This window comes from Cyclopterus lumpus, chromosome 5 (genome assembly GCF_009769545.1).
Source record: "Cyclopterus lumpus isolate fCycLum1 chromosome 5, fCycLum1.pri, whole genome shotgun sequence".
Classification (NCBI taxonomy): Eukaryota; Metazoa; Chordata; class Actinopteri; order Perciformes; family Cyclopteridae; genus Cyclopterus; species Cyclopterus lumpus.
The window spans coordinates 24,154,912-24,178,876 of NC_046970.1; the positions used below are offsets into that span (position 1 = coordinate 24,154,912).

The window sequence follows — 23,965 nt, forward strand, 5'->3', positions numbered from 1 at the left end:
ATCGGGAACCAATCAGACGAGACGAGTGAATTGAGTTACAGGACCATGAACCGTGTTTCCTTTGTCCGTGTCCTGGCACCTTTGAGGCGGGACAATAATTAAACATTATCGTTCAAAAACTAAAACAATACGTTGTCCAAATTAATGATTCTAATGCAAATTATGATTTAAAAAAAACAAAACAGTAAAAAGTAAATGTTTTTTCCCCCCCAGGAACACAGGTCATTAATTTGATTATTTTGTATGATTTTGCGCAGTTTGCCGTATTGTGATTGTATCACATATAATATATATATATATGTATATAATATATGTAAGAAAAATATTCCTCTTATTAAATATTCTTGTTATTCAACAATACCACACAGCCCTAAGTTAAAGACCAAGGCTGGTATTAATCTATATATTTTTTTACTTATCGTCAACAAATCCCATGAAGAGACCAAAACCAATAACACGTTCTGACTTCCTGTCTCTGGCTCTCAGCCTCAAACCAATTTTGTTCCTACTACATCTACAGTAGGAATTCATTTAAAAATAGATCAAACGCGCGCACACACACACACACAAAACACACACACACAGCTCACAAAAACACTCCCACCACAAGGACCAGTGTGAAGCCGTTTCTGGAGCTCCTGTATCACACAATCCATCATGTATATTTATACAAGCGCTTAAAGGACTTCTCGCCCATGTTGTCTTAAAAAGCAGGAGTTTAAAAAGTTCACTCTTGAACATTGGAGAAAAAAAAACAAAAAAAAAAACAGGAAGTAGTGAATAGAAGCCGTTCTGGAGCTTTTAAAAACTTCAAAAAAGTCACACAGATATGAAGTCTTCAAAGTAAAAAAAAAAAGGAAATTTGAACAATTCCACACAACCGAGTAACTCCGTCTTCTGAGGACGATTGAAGGCTCCAGAAAATCTGCTCAAAGAATGTCGTGGACCGATTGTTTTGTCGACTTCAAGGTGGTCGAGGTTTTCGAGGTTTTGAGGCGCCGACCGACTGAAGAGTCTGAAGATCCTCGTCACCCCCCCCCCCCCCCCGTTCAAAACAATGTTATACATAAATAGTGCATTTGATTGGGACTATTTTTTAGCTGTGGCGCTCTAGGGAGCATTAGTGGCAGCAGGACGGTGTGTGTGTGCGACTGAGTCAAAATAAACATGTGTGTGTGTGTGTGCGACTGAGTCAAAATAAACATGTGTGTGTGTGCGTGTGCTAATAATTAAGGAACATGTCCCCCAGGGCAACACGTCGATGTGTTTTTAATAGTTTTAGACAACAATGGAGCTCTATGGCACAGAGGACGGAGATATATCAGGCTCTGGATACACAGATAATACTTGTAAATAGAGTGTTTTTTTTAAAGTTTTTTTTTTTTTTTTTTAAATGGGATTTGTTAACTATAAAGAAAAATATCAGCAGACCAGATTTGGGGAAAGTGACACGTATGCTTTACACAGTAACCCAGAGGATGATTTCACAGGACACCGACTACTAACGGAAACACAGCGGTTATGTTCCCTCCTTAAAGCCTACTTTACTTCTACGTTGCACTGTATTGCCGTTCTCCCTGCAGGCAAAGCCGCCCTCTGCACTGCCGGAAAAAGAAGAAGAAGAAGAAGAAGAAGAAGAAGAAGAAGAAGAAGAAGGAAGTCGCCGTCTATCATCGTCCATCTATTGCTTGGATGCGTTTCTGAGTGCGTTGCAGAGGTAACGCTAAAAGAGTCATGTTCACCTGTCCAGGATGGGTTTTCTGAGGAGAAAAGGGGAGTGAGGGAGTGAGGGGGTGAGGGGGTTGAGTGAGTGTTGGCCGGCCCCCGGGAACCAGCTGATTGGTAGTTTCAGAGAGGACGCTCTGTCACGGTGTGCTGTTAAACAGCTCCAGACAACTGTTCCCCGGTGTGTGTGTGTGTGTGTGCGTGCGCTCCTTTTTGTCCATCTTGTTCAGGATCAATTGGAGTTTAGGGAACTTGGGGGTGATGACACTTGCTGCTGGTCCTCACATCCTTCAAAGTCTCACTTGGTGAAAGAAGCTTCCACTCGTGTGTGTTTTGCTGATTCTTATTTCGACCTGGATGTTCGAGCTTCACTTTCCCCTCCGGACACATTCCAAGATGAAAATTGTCCATTTTGAATATTAGTTTGCGTCTATTTTTAATAATAAAATTCTGTAAATTACATTTACTACCGGTCCCGGCTTCCTTTCATTGGACCAGGAATGGCATCCGAACAAGCCGAGACGCTCGTCTTTAACTCCGATTGGAGGAGACAAACGTCCTTTTATTGTGAAACTCAAACATTCTGCAGAGTGAAGCTCAAACATCTAGATAAAGAAATAAAAAAAGCTAAATATAATTGCGAGTGAGGGGGGACTTCAAGGGTTAAGGTTCGGGGCTGGGTAATGCATGATGTCCATGCGGTACAAATGTGTGTGTGTGTGTGTGTGTGTGTGTTTTGCAGAGCCTCAAACAGACAGAAGTTCTCCATATCAGCTCGGAAGTTTCAGTCATTTCAGCTCCACACTCCCACCGTCTGGATGTTGCTATAGTAACTACTCGACTGTAGAATGCCCACGTTGCCATGGTGACGTCCGAAATAACCTCCTTCCATATTTACAGCCAAACCGTCTAAGTGCTTGAGAACGCTGCGGCACGACCTGAACTAACAACAAGCTCTGTGTGTGTGTGTGTGTGTGTGTGTGTGTGTGTGTGTGTGTGTTTGTGTTCGCAGCTACGGCAAGTTGTCGTCCTGCAGACTCTCCAGGATCTGGACCAGGCTCTCCAGTCCGAACACGTAGCCCTGGTCCGGCCCGTCGTGCACGGCTGTGTCGCCGCGGAAACCCTTGAAGGTGGAGTGGGCGAAGTCGATCATACGCACGTCCACCAGGGGGGGCTGTTTGGGCCGGGTGCGGGTGCGGGGAGGAGGAAGAGGGGGGGAGGAAACTGAGCCGGGAGCCGGGGAGGTGGAGGAGGAGGAGGAGGAGTCTGGATGTGGGTGATGTGAGGGGAGAGGCGGGCGGAAGGAGTAGCAGTCTGACTTGGTGGGCGGGGCCTGCGGGGGAGGACGAGGGGGTGGGGAGGGCTTAGCCGTCAGTCCGGGTCCCTGAGGGGGCAGTGGCCCGGGGTCTGGGTTCTGGCTCAAGTCCGTTTCACAGAGAGCGTCTGGGGCCGGAGGTGCGTTGGGGGCGGGGCCACGATGGGGCTCTGCGGGGGTCTTCTGGTGGAAGGCTGCATGCTGCCCAGAGCTGAGGCTCTCAGGTTCCTACAGACAAGAGTCACAGTCGGGATCAATATGTAAACATCGGCATCGTTAAAAAAAACTTCATTTAAATCACGAAATCATAGAATAAAATGTAGTCGTCATGACATTCGGGCCGGACGACTGAGAAATCATAACTGAAGAATAAAAGAGGAGCACGTGACCCACACAGAGCCCATTTATTCATCAGATTTCCGGCTCACCTTTCCCTCGTAGATGATGAGCAGTGAGGACGAGTAGAAGCGATAGGACGCCTGACTCTCCAGCACCGCCTTCAGGCTGCGGAGCTTATTCAGGATGGGCTCAAAGAGGTCCTGCCTCAGACCCTTCCCGTTGTGCATGTACTGCTGGAGGGCCTGGCGGAAGCCCTCGCTCGACAGGCCGCGGCCGTAGTACTTGTTCCTGCAGAGGTAGTGACCGGTGTTCAGCTGGTACACCTGCAGGGACAGAAACCGGTACATTGACTTAAGTACTGATGAATTAGGATGTTTTATTATAGTTGAAAGCTACCCAGTAGTAGATAAAGCTATTTATACAACTTTTTGAGGGCTTCTTCCACCACTATTGACAACGTATGGCTGTGTGTTATTACTTATTATTAACATGATTATTAGTAGTAGGAGCGTGACAGTTTAAGTAGTACTGCATTAAGTATAAGTAGTGGGAGTAACACGTGCAGTAGCATTATAAGTATAACATAAGCGGTTTCAATACACCATCTGATTCTCCACCTCCCAAGAGATAACGCTAAGAAAGGAGTAAAGACTATATGTCTACGCTCGTTACTCTGCCGACTTCATCTCAAATCAAATGTACAAATGTTCTGAAGATAAATTATTATTCTTCTTATGTATTTGAGGACGCTGTGCGAGTCGCACCTGCATGCCACACACTCGGACTCCCAGCGACGCTGACGTGCTCTGTTCACATTTCTTCATCTGCCTGGCCGCCTTCTCCTCGGAGGCGTCGTCGCCGTGCTGCCTGGTGCCCATCTTCAGGTCCAGGATGCAGGGGTACGAGAAGTGGTGGACCACGTTCTCCAGCAACAGAAACTCTGGTTCAAACGAGGCAGTTAAGGAGCAAATGTCGGGCTCGTCGAGCAGAAATCGTCTCCGGTCCTTGACGCGTTGTGGAGATTCGTTTTCTTCGCGACGCGGAGAGACGCGCGACTTGAGCTCGAGGATTTATTCTGCATTTATTTTGACGTGGAAATGAGGCGGCTGTGCCACACGTCGGATTTAATTGACGTTGCAAACACACGAGGAGAGGAGGTGAGGAAAGGAACAGAGGAGTATTGTGAATGTCTCCACAGAGAGAACCTCCTGACGGCAGCACAGACGGAGCCGGTGGAGCACAGAAAGCTGCTGGGGTTTTCCAGGCAGCTGCTCTCTTTGAAGCTGAAGATCAAAAACACGACCTTTGACCCGATAACCTCAGACAGCTCCCACCCTCTTCCTCACAGCCTCGCTGACATTTACATTCAGTGGCTGTTATTGAACCGGCACACGGCTCCACTACTCGACTAGTACGACACGAGTTGACTTGGATAACATTAAACGTCGCATGTGCATAACATTGGTAATGTTTATTCTTTTATTTTTAAAGTTTGGAAGCCGTGTAAAAAAAAAAAAAAAAAGAATCTATAAATATATTTTGTCAAATGATTGTGATTGGTTGAGGAAGGATACTGAAGAGTTTGCGGTCCTTGGATTCGGACCTCATGCGGCTGAGCTGCTGCTTGTGGCAGCGCAGGCTCCAGGGGTTGTGGCTGATCTTCTCTGAGCTCAGACCGCTGTTCCAGTCCAACATCTGGAAGGGAACGTCCGAGTGGATCTTGGGGTCGAGCCTCGGACTCTTCAGCTCCGCGAGGCTGCGGAGACGAAGCACAGAGGATCGTTAACAAAGACGTGTTTGAATGTCGTGCGACTACAATGAAAACAGTCGTTTCTCCACCGGTTCATCTTTCTAAATCTCCTTTTCTCTCACTTATCAGAAGCGTCGGCGTCGTGCGACTCCCTCCTGTCGGGGCGCTCCTCCTTGTTCTCGGACGAGGAGGAGGAGCGATGGAGGCTGCGCCGGGAGTGTTTCCTCCTCGGCTGCTCCCGCTCGGGGGGGTCGCGCTCCTCGTGCTCCGCCGGGCCCCCCTCCATGTTGCTCTCCACGTAGGGGTAGGCCACCAGGTTGATGTAGCCGTCCGAGTCGCCCTCGAAACAAACCAGCACCACGCCTGACGGAAGAAAAATGAACATGTAAATATAAATATAACCCGTTTTTCTGAATCGCTGCCAATGGCTTCGCAGCGAAGGAAGAAGCCAAACTCGTGAATGACATCCGGTCTAATCCGGTGCCGTCGGGCCTCATCGTGCCGCCACAGGCCTGCGCGTCAACATGTCTAACAAGACCCGAGTGGACCGCCTCGAATTATCTTAAACACCTGCTGCTCTACAAAGCTCTCCACGGAGAGCTGCAAGTTTATAAATCGAGCAGATGTGACCGGTCCAAAACCACAGAGGGAGCATTCTGCATTTACACACACACACTCTCACACACACACACACACACACACACACACACTGTCGTCAGGTGGAAGTTCTTCTGCGTGAGTGAAGAAGAACATAAAGTTCACACTTTGTAACATTTGCATATCTATATTCAGCCCGGAAGGAACGACCGCACAACATTTGGAACAGCTGTGCCTGTTTTTTTTTTTTTTTTTTTTTAGATGTGTTTTGTTGTGAGAAAGTAAAAACGTGTCACATGAAGTGCAATTAAATCACTTTTATTTTTGAGATTTTCTTGAGTGAGAGAAGTTCCTTTGATACTCAATGTTTCATCTCATGACATGAACGTTAGAACAACGTCTAGTGTTTTATTATTATAGTTCTTAGAAAGAAAGACATTGACGCTGTTGTGATTGAACACCTGAATAATAACATTGCACTTTGATGCACGTATTTTAAACAGTAGACACGTTTAGACTCTCAAACCGGAGTTGTTTACATTCGTACTGTTCATTCACCCGGTCGTCGTGTCTCCAGAGCCGATAAATACCGGTGATGAGTCATTGTTCCGGTAATGAATGCCGCTTGTCACCTTTCACACCGGAGACAAAAGCCAGATGTTAGCTGGTGTTTCGTTTTTTTTTTGTCCGGTGGGAAAGGGGCGGGGCCTAACACACTCAGTGTTGGGTTTTACTGTCATTTGTCATCCGTCTGTGCGTCAAGATTTTGGTATTTGTTCTGAAAATTCAATTGAGAAACTGTTTACAGGATACATACCGAGGTAGAAATTGCGTTATTCAAACATTAAGCTATTATCCTGAGCCGAGTGAGACACTGGACAGCCTCCCCGTTGGTGCAAATCTAATTTTTACCTTCAGTTTGCTCAATGGCGGATCGTCAACCCCCAGAAGATCACGTCAGAACAGGAAACTGGAAATGTGATCTGGCAAAGTCAAACACTTTCTGGATAAAACGACCTTGACAGATGGACAAGGTCGTCCCTGGTCAGCTGTCTGTCTGTCTGCTGTTTAATCAGCAGGACAATGGTAGTGGGCAGAGATCCAGGGCTAATTATAGCCTCCTCATGGACCACTGTTGTCATGGCACTGGGACTCACAACACCAACAAGGTTAACTGGTGGGAACTGGGAATGCAGATAACGGGATGTAGTGGTTTGGCTTTTCCACTAAATTTCTTTGTACACACAAATTGTACAAAACTGGTGCACGGAGACACATTTAATTAAACACTAAAGGTCTAAAGGTCTTTCAAATGGTCTCATCAAGCATGTGTGTGTGTGTGTGTGTGGGGCTTTCTCATCGAGCTTTGCAATGAACGTTTTTGTGAGTAACGCATTAAATTTGGATGCATTGTGCGTCCAACGCAACAAAAGTAACGTGTTTTGAGTTTTATACTATAACAAAATGCTCTTTACCTTTTTCCTTCTGCAGCTTTTGAACTGCAAGTCTGTGTCCATCTGTTTGTTTGTGGATTGATTTTCTGCCATTTAGGTCACATTATTTGCGGCTCCTGTGGTGCCGTAACCACAGATGGCGACCGTGGCAACACCGGTGCCATTCGGTCACTCGTTGTTGCTCCACCCACCATCGAAAACCCCTCTTCCCAACCTAGTTTAATTAGTCCTCGTCTTCTCTCACAGTGTTTTTTAAAAGGGTCACATACACATGGGAGAGGATGAGGTGCGTGTGTGCGTGTGTGTGTGCGCTGTCAGAGTGTGTTTGGGTCCGTTACTACAGCAAAAAAACAAGTGGAAACCGCTCCATGTGCCCGTGATGAAGAGCAGAGCAGCTCAACCACGTCACCATAAACATCCTCGCCGGCTGGTTTTCACATTTCACACAACGCGCCAGTCAAAACGATTCATCCGAGCAGTAAGAGGAATTATTCACTTCCATTCAAAGCTTTTTAAAAAGGACAATGAAAGATGTGACAAATACAATTAATTGGTCTTTAATTTCTTTCGATAACATATTTGTTTTCATGCACAACGTGTTATTATGAATGTACACATTTAAATGACATATTGACATATGCGGCCTCAGCTGGTCCTGATTCACTTCCACCCCGTCTTCTTCTCCCCAGCTGCCACCAGCCATCAGCTAAAGGGCGTATCAAATGGATTTTATTTTCCATTGAGGTTTTCGAATGAAGCTTCGGAGGTTTGTGGTCATTTTTCATGCGGTTATCGCACACAAAAAAGGAGGAAAATTATGTTGCCTTACTGTGGTTATATGAACGTAATTTATGGGGCTGTCATGGCCGACCGCCTTGTTAATACAGAAGGAGAGCAAACTGTCTTTGAACGGTTAAATGCCAACAGATATGGATTCACCATGTGGTGAATTTTGGAAATGATTCAATCTATTGATGTGGAAGTGGCGACAAGCCCCGACTGACAGATCCCCATCGACCCGAGTCAAGTCGTCACCGCTTCACAATAAGAGTTGGGAGTCGCAGACGGATGTGACAGTGAGCCCAAAAGTCAAATTGGACATCTGAAAGTAATTGAGAGGGATAAAATATCCAGCAAACTAAAAACAGACAATTCCAGGATCAATATTTCTGGTGTGGAGTCAGAATACGTGTCACAACAGGGCGGGGGACACATGTCAGACATAAAAGGGTTCTTATGTCTGGAGTGCTTCACTGATATTAAACATCCACGAGTCGTAATGTAATGTAATGTAATGTAAGGTAATGTAATGTAATGTAAGGTGAGTCGTGACTGACCTTTATACTCCGGAGTGAACTCTTTCATATCGGGAGGCAGAGACTCGTAGAAGCGCTGCTCTCTGCTGATCAGAGGCTTGCACACTGTGTGGTCGTCGTAACGCATCATACTGGTGTGACCTCCCACCTGCGCACACACACACACACACACACAACAACCAGCATGAAGACCTAATGATCTATTGCGTCATCAAACGTGGCGCTCCATCGTTATCTCCGCCCACCTGGTGTACGAAGGGCTCCAGTGGGACGCCTCCTTCCCGTGGTCGAAGTGCAGCTCCTCCCCCTTGCCCCACCCCCTGTAACTTGTTGTCCATGATGTTGGTGTGAGGGAGGCACATGGCTCCTGGCGGACGCACCGCGCCTCCTCCTGCCGGGGAGAGAAGGATTTATGAAAGGTTTGCTTGAAAGAAACCAAACTACGTGTTTTTCCCTTTTTTTAAAACCCCCCCCCCCCCAAAATAAATATATGATCTTCAAAATGACAAACTGGGATCGCCACGGGAACACATCAAGGGGGTCCCGGTCCTGGTCTTACCTTGGACATGGGCTCTGGTGTGCAGTGACGGCGAGGGGGGGGCGCAGGGCACCACGGGCTGCTGGGAGCGCACGCCGGCCCCGGGGGGAGGCGGCGCCAGACCGAAAAACCACCTCGCAAATCCTCCAATCAGAGAGCTCCAATCCACCGCCGGCAGCACCGAGACCCGATCAGGACAGCGGGTGGTGGTGCGGGGGGGGAGGGGGGGTAATGCAGGAGGAGCAGGGCGTCAGGAAGGCAAGGTCACCACTTCCTGTGGAGAGAGGAAAATAATATTATGAATTTCAAGTTACTGTGAGGAACGGTTTGAATTTAGTTCTGAAGAATCTTCATGACGTACGAAAAGTAAACGAGCCGATCGGAGAGAAGACGGTCTATATTTCTATGGAGTTATTCTTTACGCTCGTCATCTGTGCCACCGGGTCGGATTCTGGGAGATCCAGAACCAGGACTGTCAGACCCGGCAGCAGAACCACGTACGCTCCGATGAAGGCCCTTCAGACCGAAAGCTAAAAATAAAGTATTGATTTAGGTTCTCAAGGGACTCTGGTAATCCGAAACGCCACCACTTTCACAGGGAACGCCCAAATCAATCGCAAAATTAGAAGTTCCCTGGAGCCTCCTCGAAGCTGCCATAATTTATTTGGTTGCTGCCACTTCACAGCTCCAGACCGAGCGCCATTTTGTTATGTTTTTTTTTTTTTTTTTTAAGTGCCACTCAACATTTTCATTTTGGTCGCCTGACATTTAAAAGAAAGTCGGCCTGTGTGCAGGCGTTCAACCCGCAACCTCCTCCTCGCGGCCTTTGAACACACGTGGAGTTCAAAAAAAGGAAGAAGAGAACCGTTACACCCTGAAAAGGCCCAGAGACGGAGGAGGAGGAGGAGGAGGAGGAGGAGGTGACCGATCCACCACCGCCGAGGCAAAAAGTGTGTGTCTGTCGCTCAAAACACACACACACACACACACACACACACACTCACTCACTAAGCACACATTACACAACTCTTCGAAGAACGATCTAATAGATCCCAATGATTATGGCCATCCTTAAAGTTGCTTTCTTAAATCATTTAAGCGTGTTTTTAAACTCAGGTAATTGACTAAAAAGACGAAACTATTGTTTTGTCTGGACTAGATTGACCGAATAAAAGGCATTTAATACTAAATTAAAGAAATAGCAGACGAAAATAAGATTTAAAAAACATTTAGACTAAAAAGTAATGATATAAAATTACTATTTCCACGACTAAATCTAAAATAGCTGTCACTGATCTGCACTGTTAGTCCATAATGTGTTAATGTGTATGTGCACCAGTGGGCTTTAAAACCCCAGAACCATGAAAGACACATCCCTGACGCATGTTGTTATATCGTGCGTCTCATTCACATCAGGTCTGATGTAACGGAGTCCGAACCAGCCCATAAAAATAACACACAAGGTTTTCTGGGCATGTTGCCACAAACAGTTCACATCAAATGTTTCAGCATGTCGGCTTTTGACCAGACCGTCAAACACACACACACACACACACACACACACACACACACACACACACACACACTCTCTCTCGCTCTCTCTCACACACACACACACACACCACTGTCAGGGTCAGAGAAGACTCTTTGTCTCATAAACAAAAAGGAAAGTACTAAATAATCAAAGTATGGAGAAATAAAAACCTAGAGTATCAACTGGGACCTTAAACTTCCTGGAATACACGTTACATCCCAAAACAACGTCCATGTCTTTGTTCCAACGTCCACAGATGTTCTGCCCAAACTCAACTGTTTTTAAATTTATTTATTTTTTGTGCGATCCAGAATGTGACGAAGCTCGTTTTAAAAAAAACAAAAACAAATGTGAATTCATTTCGGAGGCCACGTAAAAAAAAAAAAAAAAATTATAATAATGCAAATGTGCGTCTTTGAAATGCATCACAACTAGACGACAAAAAATAAAAATCACACAATCTGTTTTAATGCAGTTTAACAAAGACATCTGAATGTAACGACACTGACATACACTCCTGTATGGAGTAAAGCATGTGGACACCAGTCAGATTAATGTCCATGGTTATGGAATAATGTTCAGCTATCACATGACGCGCTCAGGTGTCCACACACTTTTGGAGATAAGTACCCCCCCCCCCGTCCAATCCTCCTCTCCCATCATGCACCTCAAAGCTGCCCCAAAATGACTCATCGCCGCCTGGCTGAAGACACAAGACGAAAAGTGGGAGGAACAAAAGAAGAAGACGAGGATTGGAAGACGTCAGTGTGCTCCTTGTGTGTGTATGTGTGTGTGCGTGCGTGTGTGTGTGTGTGTTTCTGAAGGCATGGTCTGGTCAATGTCAAGGTTGCAACGAGGCACAGCGCTCGCTGACGATATCATGACGTGGGGCTGTAACGAATAAAATGGAGTGACGCCAAACACAACGTTCATGGAGGTTCAGAAACAACGAGACATTGTTCGAACTTTTTCTATCCGGCACCAAAAAGCATCGCTTGAAACTGATGTAATGCAACATTTGAACTACGCTCAGCTGAGAAATACAGACCAAAATAATAATAATAAAAAGGTGAAATGGTCATATTCTGTCAATGTCATTAGAATTTCAGCTGATCTGATCAATACAGACGTTCTGCAACTACTTTGATATAAATCAGTTAAGCCCAAAAAAAAAGAAGTGTTTTTCTTCATCATTAATGTTGGAAATAAACGTCTTTGGGTGAGAAATGTTGATTGTTTTTCACTATTAAAAAAATAAATAACAACATATCCTTTGGGGAGTAAAATAATCATTGGTTGCAGCCCTATTGTGGACATGCAATGTCTTTCGAGGGTTTATATATATATATATATATATATGAATTGCTCCACACAGCCGAGGGACGCCGCTTTGTGAAAAAGGACAAAAACAAAGACCTTGTTTTTCACCACCGTGATGAAAATGTCAGCCAAAAAAACAAAGTCACAAGTTTAATAACTACCGTTCAGCGTCGAGTGTCAGTTCCAAGAGTCAAGCCACTGTAGGCCTCTTATTGTGACTCTCAACTCTCTCACTGATTGGACGACATGTTTTAATGCGCTCAGAAGAGGAGCTGCAGGTCACTGACGCCGACTGAAAAACCCTCAAACCTCCAACACGCCATCAAGGTAATAAATGCCTCCAGAAAACACACTCTCACCGGGGCCACGTCAACACACTGTCACCGGGGCCACTTCAACACACTGTCACCGGGGCCACGTCAACACACTCTCACCGGGGCCACGTCAACACACTCACACTGGGGCCACGTCAACACTCACACCGGGGCCACTTCAACACACTCTCACCGGGGCCACGTCAACACACTCACCGGGGCCACGTCAACACACTCACACTGGGGCCACGTCAACACACTCACACCGGGGCCACTTCAACACACTCTCACCGGGGCCACGTCAACACACTCTCACCGGGGCCACTTCAACACACTCACACTGGGGCCACGTCAACACACTCACACTGGGGCCACTTCAACACACTCACACTGGGGCCACTTCAACACACTCACACTGGGGCCACTTCAACACACTCTCACTGGGGCCACGTCAACACACTCTCACTGGGGCCACGTCAACACACTCTCACTGGGGCCACTTCAACACACTCTCACTGGGGCCACTTCAACACACTCACACTGGGGCCACGTCAACACACTCACACTGGGGCCACGTCAACACACTCACACTGGGGCCACTTCAACACACTCACACTGGGGCCACTTCAACACACTCTCACTGGGGCCACGTCAACACACTCTCACTGGGGCCACGTCAACACACTCTCACTGGGGCCACGTCAACACACTCTCACTGGGGCCACGTCAACACACTCACACTGGGGCCACGTCAACACACTCTCACTGGGGCCACGTCAACACACTCTCACTGGGGCCACTTCAACACACTCTCACTGGGGCCACTTCAACACACTCACACTGGGGCCACGTCAACACACTCACACTGGGGCCACGTCAACACACTCACACTGGGGCCACTTCAACACACTCACACTGGGGCCACTTCAACACACTCTCACTGGGGCCACGTCAACACACTCTCACTGGGGCCACGTCAACACACTCTCACTGGGGCCACGTCAACACACTCTCACTGGGGCCACGTCAACACACTCTCACTGGGGCCACGTCAACACACTCTCACTGGGGCCACGTCAACACACTCACACTGGGGCCACTTCACAGGCGACGAGCACGACTTCTCACCGCACGGCTGACGCATTTAAGCCGCGATGGAAAGTCAACAATCGAGCCGTCTCATCTCGGTGTCACGATCCAACCATGACAAGAGCATGAGCCCCAGATGCAGGCTGGAGCGCACACACACACACAAACACACACACACACACCGTTCAGTGGGTTTCCCACGAGCTATGACTTCTAAAGTTAAGAGTAAACAGGAAACATTAGGTCACATCTGTTCTGGGATCTGTGAAATCACGCTGATGATCCACATCTAACATTTCACTAAAACACACACACACACACACACACACACACACACACGCCTATCCGACACTCTAAAATATGAACACACACACACACCTCTGTGAGGGCTGTGGTCTAGCTGAATACTCACATATTGCCAAGAGGCACATCTGATACCAGCATGTTAAACAGGTCTCCTCTTGTATCCATTTCATATCGCTTTGAAAGCGTCTCCATTAAACTACAGTATTTATCTGTTTAAGAGTGCAATTTATTTTACACTTGATAACGTTCTAATTCACCTTAGTCTAATCCTCGTTTTTTCTGAATAGAGCATGAACGCATCATAATGTTGCATTAGCTGTTAGCTCCATTATTCGGTCCAGCAGCACGGCTAACGTAAACTAGCTCTCCTCCTGCTGAACTAGTAAACTCACTTCCAACTGCTAACGTAAACTAGCTCTCCTCCTGCTGAGCTAGTAAACTCACTTCCAACGGCTAACGTAAACTAGCTCTCCTCCTGCTGAGCTAGTAAACTCACTTCCAACGGCTAACGTAAACTAGCTCTCCTCCTGCTGAGCTAGTAAACTCACTTCCAACGGCTAACGTAATCTAGCTCTCCTCCTGCTGAGTTAGTAAACTCACTTCCAACGGCTAACGTAAACTAGCTCTCCTCCTGCTGAACTAGTAAACTCACTTCCAACGGCTAACGTAAACTAGCTCTCCTCCTGCTGAGCTAGTAAACTCACTTCCAACGGCTAACGTAAACTAGCTCTCCTCCTGCTGAGCTAGTAAACTCACTTCCAACGGCTAACGTAAACTAGCTCTCCTCCTGCTGAGCTAGTAAACTCACTTCCAACGGCTAACGTAAACTAGCTCTCCTCCTGCTGAGCTAGTAAACTCACTTCCAACGGCTAACGTAAACTAGCTCTCCTCCTGCTGAGCTAGTAAACTCACTTCCAACGGCTAACGTAAACTAGCTCTCCTCCTGCTGAGTTAGTAAACTCACTTCCAACGGCTAACGTAAACTAGCTCTCCTCCTGCTGAGCTAGTAAACTCACTTCCAACAGCTAACGTAAACTAGCTCTCCTCCTGCTGAGCTAGTAAACTCACTTTCCACAATAATAAAAAAAGATGAATTAAAAACACATATTTTAACCTGACAAGACGATGACGTAGCCAACCATCTTATATTTGGTATTGTAGGTTTAGAAGCCGTGCAATACTTTGATGGTTTTCAAATGTGCTCTATAAATAAAACTAAAATTAGAAGATTGAGCCAACCTCGCTTCCGTTTCATCTCTGCGGAGAGTGGTGTGAAATAATTTCAGAACGTTTGAGGAATTTTAGCACTAGTAATATAAATATCACAGGCTATTGTTGCCCACAATAAACCTCATGCACAGTGAGCGTTTCAATTATCCGCAACCACCCGCGAACTCGGCTTTGATGCACAGAGACGATGCGAGTTCAAGTTATTATGAAAGTGAATCTTTGAGCTGCACGGTAACCAAATGCTGCAAGGGCCGGACGCACTTAACTACTGATCAAATCCACACCCAATAATGACATATTTACACAGCAGGGAAGCACCCATAATACAAACCGTATTTGTAATATTTAGTTACATAATTTTCCGGATTAGAAATGCTGTAATGCAACGGACGACTTGAACCTCGTTTTCTTTTTTTAAGGGTGAACCCTGACCCTCGCTCACGTCTCTACCACACAAGGCCGAACACTGAAAAATAAAATACATGGCAATCGTGGTGTGAAATAATGTCCTAATGTTTGATGAATTTCAGTCCTAGTAAATAGAAATATTCCAGGATATTGTTGCCCACAATAATCTCCAGCGCTACTGGGTTTTTCTTAATGAAAAATCGGCAAAAAAAGGCCTCTCATAAATAAACATAACAGTATATTAATATAAATCGGTACTGAGGCCAAATATATCGTTGTTTACAGGACTTTCGTCTTTCTTCTTTGTACGTTAACCGCTAATAAAGAAAGACTTAATTCTACATGCTATCGTGATTAGCGCGCCGATGCCCGAAGGTATCTGGTCACACCGCGCTCGGTGCCGGGGTATTAAGTGAACAGCTGGTGTTCGGTAACCCGTCTATACGCTGGTTCTGCCTCCGCTAGTGGGTCTATATGTGTCTCCAGTGAATTCCTGGCACCCAGACAACAGGTGTGCGTTTCCAGCGTCCTGTAGGCAGCGCGATGCAGAGGGCTGGGAATAGGCTGCTGGAGGGCGACGTCAAGGTCGACTCGTTGTCTTCTACGCTAACCGTCCTCCTCCTCCTCCTCCTGTGTCCTTCATCCCTCTCCCCAAATCCCACTCCACACCTCCCATCCCGTCTTTTAATCTCCTCCCCCCCCTCCTTCAATTCTTCTTCCTCTTTAAGATGATCCAAACGATATTTTGACCTCAGTACCGATTTATATTAATATACTGCTAGTTTATTTATGAGAGGCCTTTTTTGGGGGGGGCGGGGTTAATATTTCTATTACTAGGGCTAAAATTCATCAAACATTAGGACATTATTTCACACCACGATTGCCATGTACATTATTTTATTTTTCAGTGTTCGGCCTTGTGTGGTAGAGACGTGAGCGAGGGTCAGGGTTCACCCTTAAGCCTTAAAAAAAGAAAACAAGAGGTTCAAGTCGTCCGTTGCATTACAGCATTTCTAATCCGGATAATTATGTAACTAAATATTACAAATAAGGTTTGTATTATGGGTGCTTCCCTGCCGCGTGGTTTTGTGAGCTGTGTAAATATGTCATTATTGGGTGTGGATTTGATCAGTAGTTAAAGTGCGTCCGGCCCTTGCAGCATTTGGCTAACAGGCAGCTCAAAGATTCACTTTCATAATAACGTGAACTCCGCCGTCTCCCCCGCATCGTCTCTGTGCATCAAAGCCGAGTTTGCGGGTGGTCGCAGTCCAAAAAACAAGCAAGCCTCAATCTCTAAATCGTCCCCGCTGAGCCCCGTCAGGTGTGGTGAACAACCTGAGCAGCCAGCCAATCAGCTTAGAGGATCTGCGCGAGCATATCTTACATCATCAGCCATCACTGTGACAAAGCTGTGGGGCTCACTACGGCTCGACAACACCAACAGACCGATTATGCTGCTATTTCTGACCGTGTGTGTGTGTGTGTGTGTGTGAGGGAATCCTTCCATCCTTCAGTAAGTCACAGAGAGCCAATTAAAGATTTCCAGGGACGTCTAAGAGTAGAAGTGCGTCGTTTGACATTGAGTTGCATGAGTGTCGAATCTAAAGGGTCACGGAGGATTTGAAGGCACGTTTATCATTTGCAGGAGACGTTGCAAGCCTGGTGGAGCATTTTTCTTTTTTAAAAAGGGAAGGAGAGGCGTTCATTCCTATGAAAGTTGCTCAGTTTTGCATGAAGCAACAATAAAAAGGTTATAATTCTGATGACGTACGAGGCCGTTGGTTTTCACTAAAGATCTGCGGAGTTACAAGACGTCTCTTTCCCAATGCAAGTCAATGGGAGAACATATGTTTTGGGCCTCACAGCATCAAAATGAGGAACGCGGATATTGTAATTCCACCGTTTTAAAATTAGCTCCAAAAGAGAGCTCACTTGCACTAACACACACTGAGTCAATAAAGCACACAAAAAGCCAGAATTACAACACAGAGGGAGACGGGCTTCTCTGCTCAGGTAGTTACTCCACTAATAAATAAATTTTAAAAAAAAATATATATATATATATATATATATATATATATATATCCATTTGGATATTAATGCTCTGAACATCATACAGAGGACTTTTAAGGCTCTTTAAGGAACACTGACTGAATAATTCATGAGATAAAAATCCCACCCTAAAGATAAACAATATTTTACAAAAGGTATAATAACCCGAGGACTTGAGCGATAGTTTCTTCAGATATCTGAAGAGCATTTTAATGTCAGTACATTACTTTTCATTACTTACTTTTCCAATTCACACTAAATATAAAAAAATAAGTCTCACAGCAACAGCAGACTGAGGTGGATAGAATATAACTGGGTTTTTTTGCACAACAAATGCAAAAGAAGTGCTAGAAAAAGAAAAAAAGCCTGATTTTTCATTCGGTTAATCTACGTATCATTTGTCAATCAATGTATTGTTTGGTCAATAAAACAGTGGAACTGATGAGAAACGGCGAGCACGATTGCACAAACCCCGATGTGATCGAACTTTTCATTGAGTCTGATTAACAGTACCACGGAGAAGCCGTAAACCAGCTAATGCTCGTTTGTTTACTCGATAGATTAATCAATTACTCGGCTGAATCATTTTTAAGTAACTGGTTTTTTTGGTCCCACTCTGCTCTTCAAACACTTATCGTACCCGGTCGACTAAATGTGCTTACAAATCAACAAAGAGGACAACCTTTTTCCACCTGCATTTAAATCCCCTGAGGTAATCAGATTATAATCGGTCAGAAGGTCAAACACATCGACACACAGGTGCAAATTCACTCGACAACAACAACTGAACCGGATCACATCGCTGGCGTCATACTGGGAACTCTGGGTGGTGATGGCCACAGATATGAAGGGCTGAATAGGGGCGGACCTGAACAGTCGCTCGTTGGGTTGTTAAAGTTTTTATTTCGATATTCGGATATTTGTTGCTGTTTTTGCAAGCAAAAAAAAAATGAGGAGAGACGCCGCATGAGGCTTAAAAACATCCCTCAAAGCTGTAACTTTGAATATCTACAAAGTTACAGCTGTTGACCCGATTGAAAAAAGAACCACCAATCAGAGCTTTGTGGGCGGGACTAAGAATGTTGACATCAACTTCCTGGCACATGAACCTACGAATTACAACAAAATGGTGACAAGTGTGGCCGAGATGGACAGATAAAACAATCCTTTGAATCAACGTGCTCTTACAAACCTCAACCACTCCCGTCTGTGCTGCATCAAAACGATGACGGACACATTGGACCGGGATAAATAAATAAACATTTCCTCCCACGTCGCTGCAGGTCGACGTGTAGCGGGCTGTGTTGATCAGCACGACGTGTGTTTACCGAATTTACATCCGAGGGGGCCGGAAAACTGCCGACCTCATCAATGAAGTCGGACGGATTAAAAGACAAGATGGGGGTGACTAAGAACGTGATCATGCTGGAGCTTTATGAAATGGAAAGTCATTACTGCGTGTGGATCGCAAATCGAAAAGTAAAAGAAGCTACAGGGGGGGGGGGGGGGGGGGGGGGCGGGTGTCTGACCCTCGAGGACGGATACATCCCATCTGGCCTGAGAACACTTAGGACGAAGCTGAGGAGGAGGTCTGGGCTACTTTCTTTAATAAATAAATGATCGAGGACCCAGATAAACCACTCGGATCCAGAGAGGAAAGACAAACATACGATTCGACGCACACGTGGACTGTGAGGATGCCGAGGGACTAGAAATAAACCGATATGAAAAGCTTCCTGTCGGTATACTGGAGCGCGGGGCTTTGAAAATAAGTCGAGTAGTCGATCGTAAGAACGTTATTTTCAGAGCAACTATTGAGAGCTCATCTGTTAATTATTTATCATCGTCATGATGCCTTAACTTAGCAGCTTTTGTGTGAGTGTGTGTCTTTGCTGAGTGGTTGCATTAGTGAAGTGTAGCATAACCAGGATAAATTATGCTAAATAAGGCCTGGAGGTAGCTACTGCTGACGCACACACACAGTCACACACAAACACCCTGGGAAACACACACAGAAAAGAAGAAAATAGAGACCTTGGTTCTAGTGTGACAGATAATCAATTACGCAGTGGAGACGGAGACAGAAAAAGAGGACATAATGAAGGAAGGAGGGACAGGAGGTAGTAAAGTAAAAGGTTGTGAAGGAACTGAGGATGAAGATGAAGGGAAGGAAGACCCGACGAAGGAAAGAAGGAGACAATTAAGGAACATGGAGTAGGGGATGAAAAGGAAGTGAAGGAATGAAAGAAAATCACGACGTGAAGAGGTGATGGAGGAAATAGAAGCGAGGGAAGTAAAGAAAGAAGTAATGAAAGAAAGAAGGAACCGATGAAGAGAGGAAACAATTACACAAAAGGATACACAAGGAGGGAACGGAGAGAAGTAGTGAAGGAAGAGAGATCCATCTCTCTCTCTCTCTGTATCATGCAGCCCCGTGGGAGAGAAACCCCAAATACATCTGTCGGTCCCAAAAATCACAAACCACGACTGGGAAAAAAAAAAAACACACACAAAAAACACACAAACAGCTGCTGCCCGATGTCCCCCGACACACATCCACAGCTGCCGAGCGACACAACACGACCTGGACCAGGAGAACAGTCTGTCCCGTCAACAATCGCAGCGAGACGAGGCCTCCGACACCGTCAAAACAACCGCGGCGTTACCTCGGCAACCTTCTTGCCAAACAAAGCACACGCACTCAAAATCACGTTTGGTCGAAATTTTATTTTTACGAGCGTTTTTTTTTTCTTCTTCTCCTCATTGTCGTTATTTTTGACGATAAAATGAAGTCCAGTTCAACGACACTCCAAAACTACCAGCTCTGTAATACACGCAGTTAAATTAATACTTCTCTGACGGCGTGAATCCAAACTAAACCGTGTTGTGACTTTAAGAAAAGCCTTTATTATGTAAAAACAATAAGAAGCAGGTATGAAGACCTTTTTACAGCCGACGTCCAGACGAGTTAGAATTAAATCTCACAGCGTCAAGATGTCCAGCGGACTCTCGCTCTACAGAAAACAATATTGGACCGTAATATAATATTGTATCATGTATAGGTGCACAATTTGATTGGGATTGGATCTAAAAGCGCTTTAGAAGTCATTTTTCAGTTAATCTCGACTATATATATATATATATATTTATACTATAATGCTCTATTAAAGTATATAATAAGAATGAAGCTGAGCCGTTGTTTAGGATTAAAATTGAAAATCGTGCCGTGCCCACTGAGTGTAGAAGCAGTAAACATGAGAAGCTACAGAAATGTCTGTGTGACTGATATAAAATATGAACAACATGCAGATACCAGTCTTATAATTTTTTTCAATGAAAAGGCTGATTGCTGCCATTATTTTGGATTTCTGCTATAAAGACTTTCTATTGATCAGGTCTCCTCGTGTTCCTCAGAGCTGCACTGATGCAGAAAAACAGTCGGAAGTGGGAGTTAATATCAAAACCGTTCAGCTTATTTATCTATATGTAACAGTTATATTGATTACTCCTAGAAGCTCTGTTTTATAACCAGCATGGACTTCTGTTGTTATAACAATCCTTTACGACGTCGTCTTTGGTTCCACGTTAGGATCCTGGAGGATTTACCTCATTTTGTGGGACCAAAATCCAGCCTTAAGCCCAAAGTTAGCCAGCTAACCTCCATTTAAACCAAAGATGTCTTTTTTTAGACTGAATGGAGCACTCCAGCTGTGGTTTGTTTGCCTGGAATCGGCTAAATTATCAAATTATAGCCCAAAGTCTCAAATTACACTTCAGCAAGCTAACAGAACTTTGTCACACATCATTTTTATGTACACGGTCTGGGGACAGCACGCTGATTTTATAGCTGCAGACGAGCGAAGCCCTGGCTGAGGTTTGTTTACGTTCTGCAAAAGACTCTGCGGGAGAAAATATTTATGTTTTTCTTCTTCTCTACTTTGTTGAGGTGATGATGGGATGAGGAGCAGTCAAGGTATGTCCCTTGAAAAGTAAATAGAGGTATAAGGAAAATGTTATACACATCAGAATGTCCCTAACAGTTTGGATTTCTCAACAAAACACCTAAAATACTTCCCCATCAATATACAGAAAAAAAACACTGCATTTTTTTTGTGACCACAAAAAAATATTTAAAACATTAAAATGAACATAATTGCAGATGGACAGAAGAGTTGAGGATTCCATCAAGAGAAAGTTATCATGTTAATGCCCTTGACATCCACTGATGTTGAGAGAATCCGGGCAGACAGAGAGGAAGTGCCCCCCCCCATCTCCTCTTAAATGTTGACAACACTTTCATACAGACATAATTAATCTGGTGTGGAGGACAGAGGAAAGGCCACGTCACAGTCTCCATTCAGCCACCAGTGAGACACCTGACTGACAAATAGTCTGTTTATTTACCAATATTATTGTAATGTAGCTGCATGATAACCCAGTGCACAGCCGCGTGGTCGCCAGCACGCGCACGTGCCTACCTAATAAAAGCAATCAAACCTCCACCGTCACCGCGTAGGACAATAACAACAGTGACTAAACGTTACACTGTTTATTTGTTTGCTACATATTTGCACTATTCTTTTCTTTTCTTTGTTAGGTAATTTAATATTATTATATCCTATTTTTTTTATATCCCTATCCATTTTTTAAATATTGTATTGCTTTAACTGTTTTTATAAATGCTGCTGAAGCAAGAAGATGTCCCCTTGCCGGATAGATAAAGTATAAATATATATATCTAAACATCCCCCCCGCACAGGTATTTAAAACACTAACTATATTTTTACACCGAGCTAACTTTAAGCTAATCAAACTTTTAAGACACCCTCAAAATAACCTCTTTAATCTTGACGTGTATATAACCTTTAGCCAGCCCAGCTCCCCGGTGTGGACCCGGTGGTCCGGTGTCTCCGTTACCTGGTCCGGCAGCAAAGAGAAACACACCTTTACAGCCACTCACCTGGTTCCGTATGAGTCCGACCCGGCCAGCTTCTTGACCTTAGCCTGACTAGCTAGCTAGCTAAATCCGCCACACTCGCCTTTAAATCAGCTTATAATGCATTTAAAACGTCGCACCTCTTTGTTTCATCTCGCTTTAAAAAAAGCAAATCTCTTTTTTACCTGCGGCTGGAATACAAACCGACGTTAGTTCGACGCTATCTGCCCGTTTTTTTTTGGTGCTTTAGCCTTAGCATGCTAGCGCGAGCTAACGGAGCTAGCGTCACGGTTCTGACGTTACGCAGTCGCTCCGGTTGGTTCGGTTGTCAATAACAACACACGTACCGTCGGGATCGCCCGGTGGACACGGAGCTTGACTTCACGGCGAAGAGTTGTCACGGCGCTTTGTGGGCTTCGGAGCGACCGGAGAGGGTTTGCTGGATGTTGGTCCCCCCAGGTATCCAAACTCAGTAACGGCGGAAAAAAAACATCCAGGAGGCAAACGTCATTACGGGGCAGCGTGACTGCAGCGCTTAGGCGCTCCCTACAGGCGGCTGCTGGTACTACAGGCAGCTGCTGGTCCTACCGCCCTCTAATACCTCCATCGGCTGAGGGACTCTGTTGCCCACATTTCAGACCTCCCAGTACGACTACAGGCGGCTGCTGGTACTACAGGTGGCTGCTGGCTGGCCCTACTGACATTTCAGACTTCAATACAACTCACACACTCACCAGTGAAACGGGGGTCAAGTTAAAGTTAGAAGAAAAAAAACTACTTGAGTCTTGACCTCAATTAGATTAAATTATGACATTATTTTCAGATTCACAAAAAAAGTTGGAAGAACTGATCTATGTTGTTAAAAAGAGGCGCTAAAATGAAATAAATAGAATAAACAATAAACTACAAAATATAATTTGCGATATATATAAATATAATTTTGCAATATGCATTGTACAAATATATATACCTGCAAACATAATGTCAGAAATCCTTGTTTTGTACTGTATATACTTTAAATTTTTTCTTTATTATTTAATTAAATTGAATTATTATTATTTATTATTTAATTAAATTGAATATGTCCTGCTCTGCTATTTTATTGTATTGTATATATTGTGCATTTTATACATTTACTTAGTTACTAAGTAAGTAACTAAGTAAAATAAGTAACTTATTAGTAACTAAGTAAAATAAGTAACTTATGTTATAGTTACTAAGTCACATGTACTTAGTTACTTATTTTACTTAGTTACTAGGTCACATTTATCTAGTTACTTACTTAGTAACTAAGTAAATGTTACTTAGTAACTAAGTATCATTTACTTAGTTACTAAGTAACATGTACTTAGTTACTTACTTCGTAAATGTTACTTAGTAACTAAGTATCATTCACTATAGACTTATTGTGAGTCGGGTCGCGAGGGTTGTTTAATTTTTTTAAAAGTGGGTCAACACTGTAATAAAATTAAATGTGATTTATTAAATTAATAAAAATGTGATGCAACTAACAAGTAATGACGTTAGTTTGTCAATAATTACCACGTAAATTCTAAACAATTATAAAATGTAAATAACCCCAAAACACATGTTGAAACTACCACAAGGAGTTGCTGAAAGTCTGACATTTTCAAAGAGGGGCTTATCATTATTAAACAAATTTCCTTATATATAATAACTTAAGTTGCATATTATTCTCGTGAATAATTTGCAACTTATCCATGAGCTGAGGAAATGACAAT

At 44.5% G+C, this 23,965-nt stretch overlaps 1 protein-coding gene across 2 annotated transcripts; it reads right to left on the reverse strand.

Annotated features, from left to right (window-relative positions):
- Positions 1 to 1,244: 1,244 nt before the first annotated feature.
- ip6k1 (inositol hexakisphosphate kinase 1) lies at positions 1,245 to 22,766 on the reverse strand. Of its 2 annotated transcripts, none has more exons than XM_034531922.1 (9): positions 22,571 to 22,766; positions 9,056 to 9,308; positions 8,742 to 8,887; positions 8,518 to 8,644; positions 5,252 to 5,492; positions 4,954 to 5,135; positions 4,144 to 4,319; positions 3,469 to 3,702; positions 1,245 to 3,268 (listed from the first exon to the last, which is right to left on the reverse strand). In XM_034531922.1, the coding sequence occupies exons 3-9, from the start codon at positions 8,856 to 8,858 to the stop codon at positions 2,738 to 2,740; spliced, it is 1,608 nt and encodes a 535-aa protein (XP_034387813.1). In that variant the 5' UTR covers positions 8,859 to 8,887; positions 9,056 to 9,308; positions 22,571 to 22,766; the 3' UTR covers positions 1,245 to 2,737. The 2 variants fall into 2 exon arrangements, with proteins under 2 accessions (XP_034387813.1, XP_034387812.1); XM_034531921.1 differs by having other exon boundaries at positions 4,144 to 4,325.
- Positions 22,767 to 23,965: the final 1,199 nt, after the last annotated feature.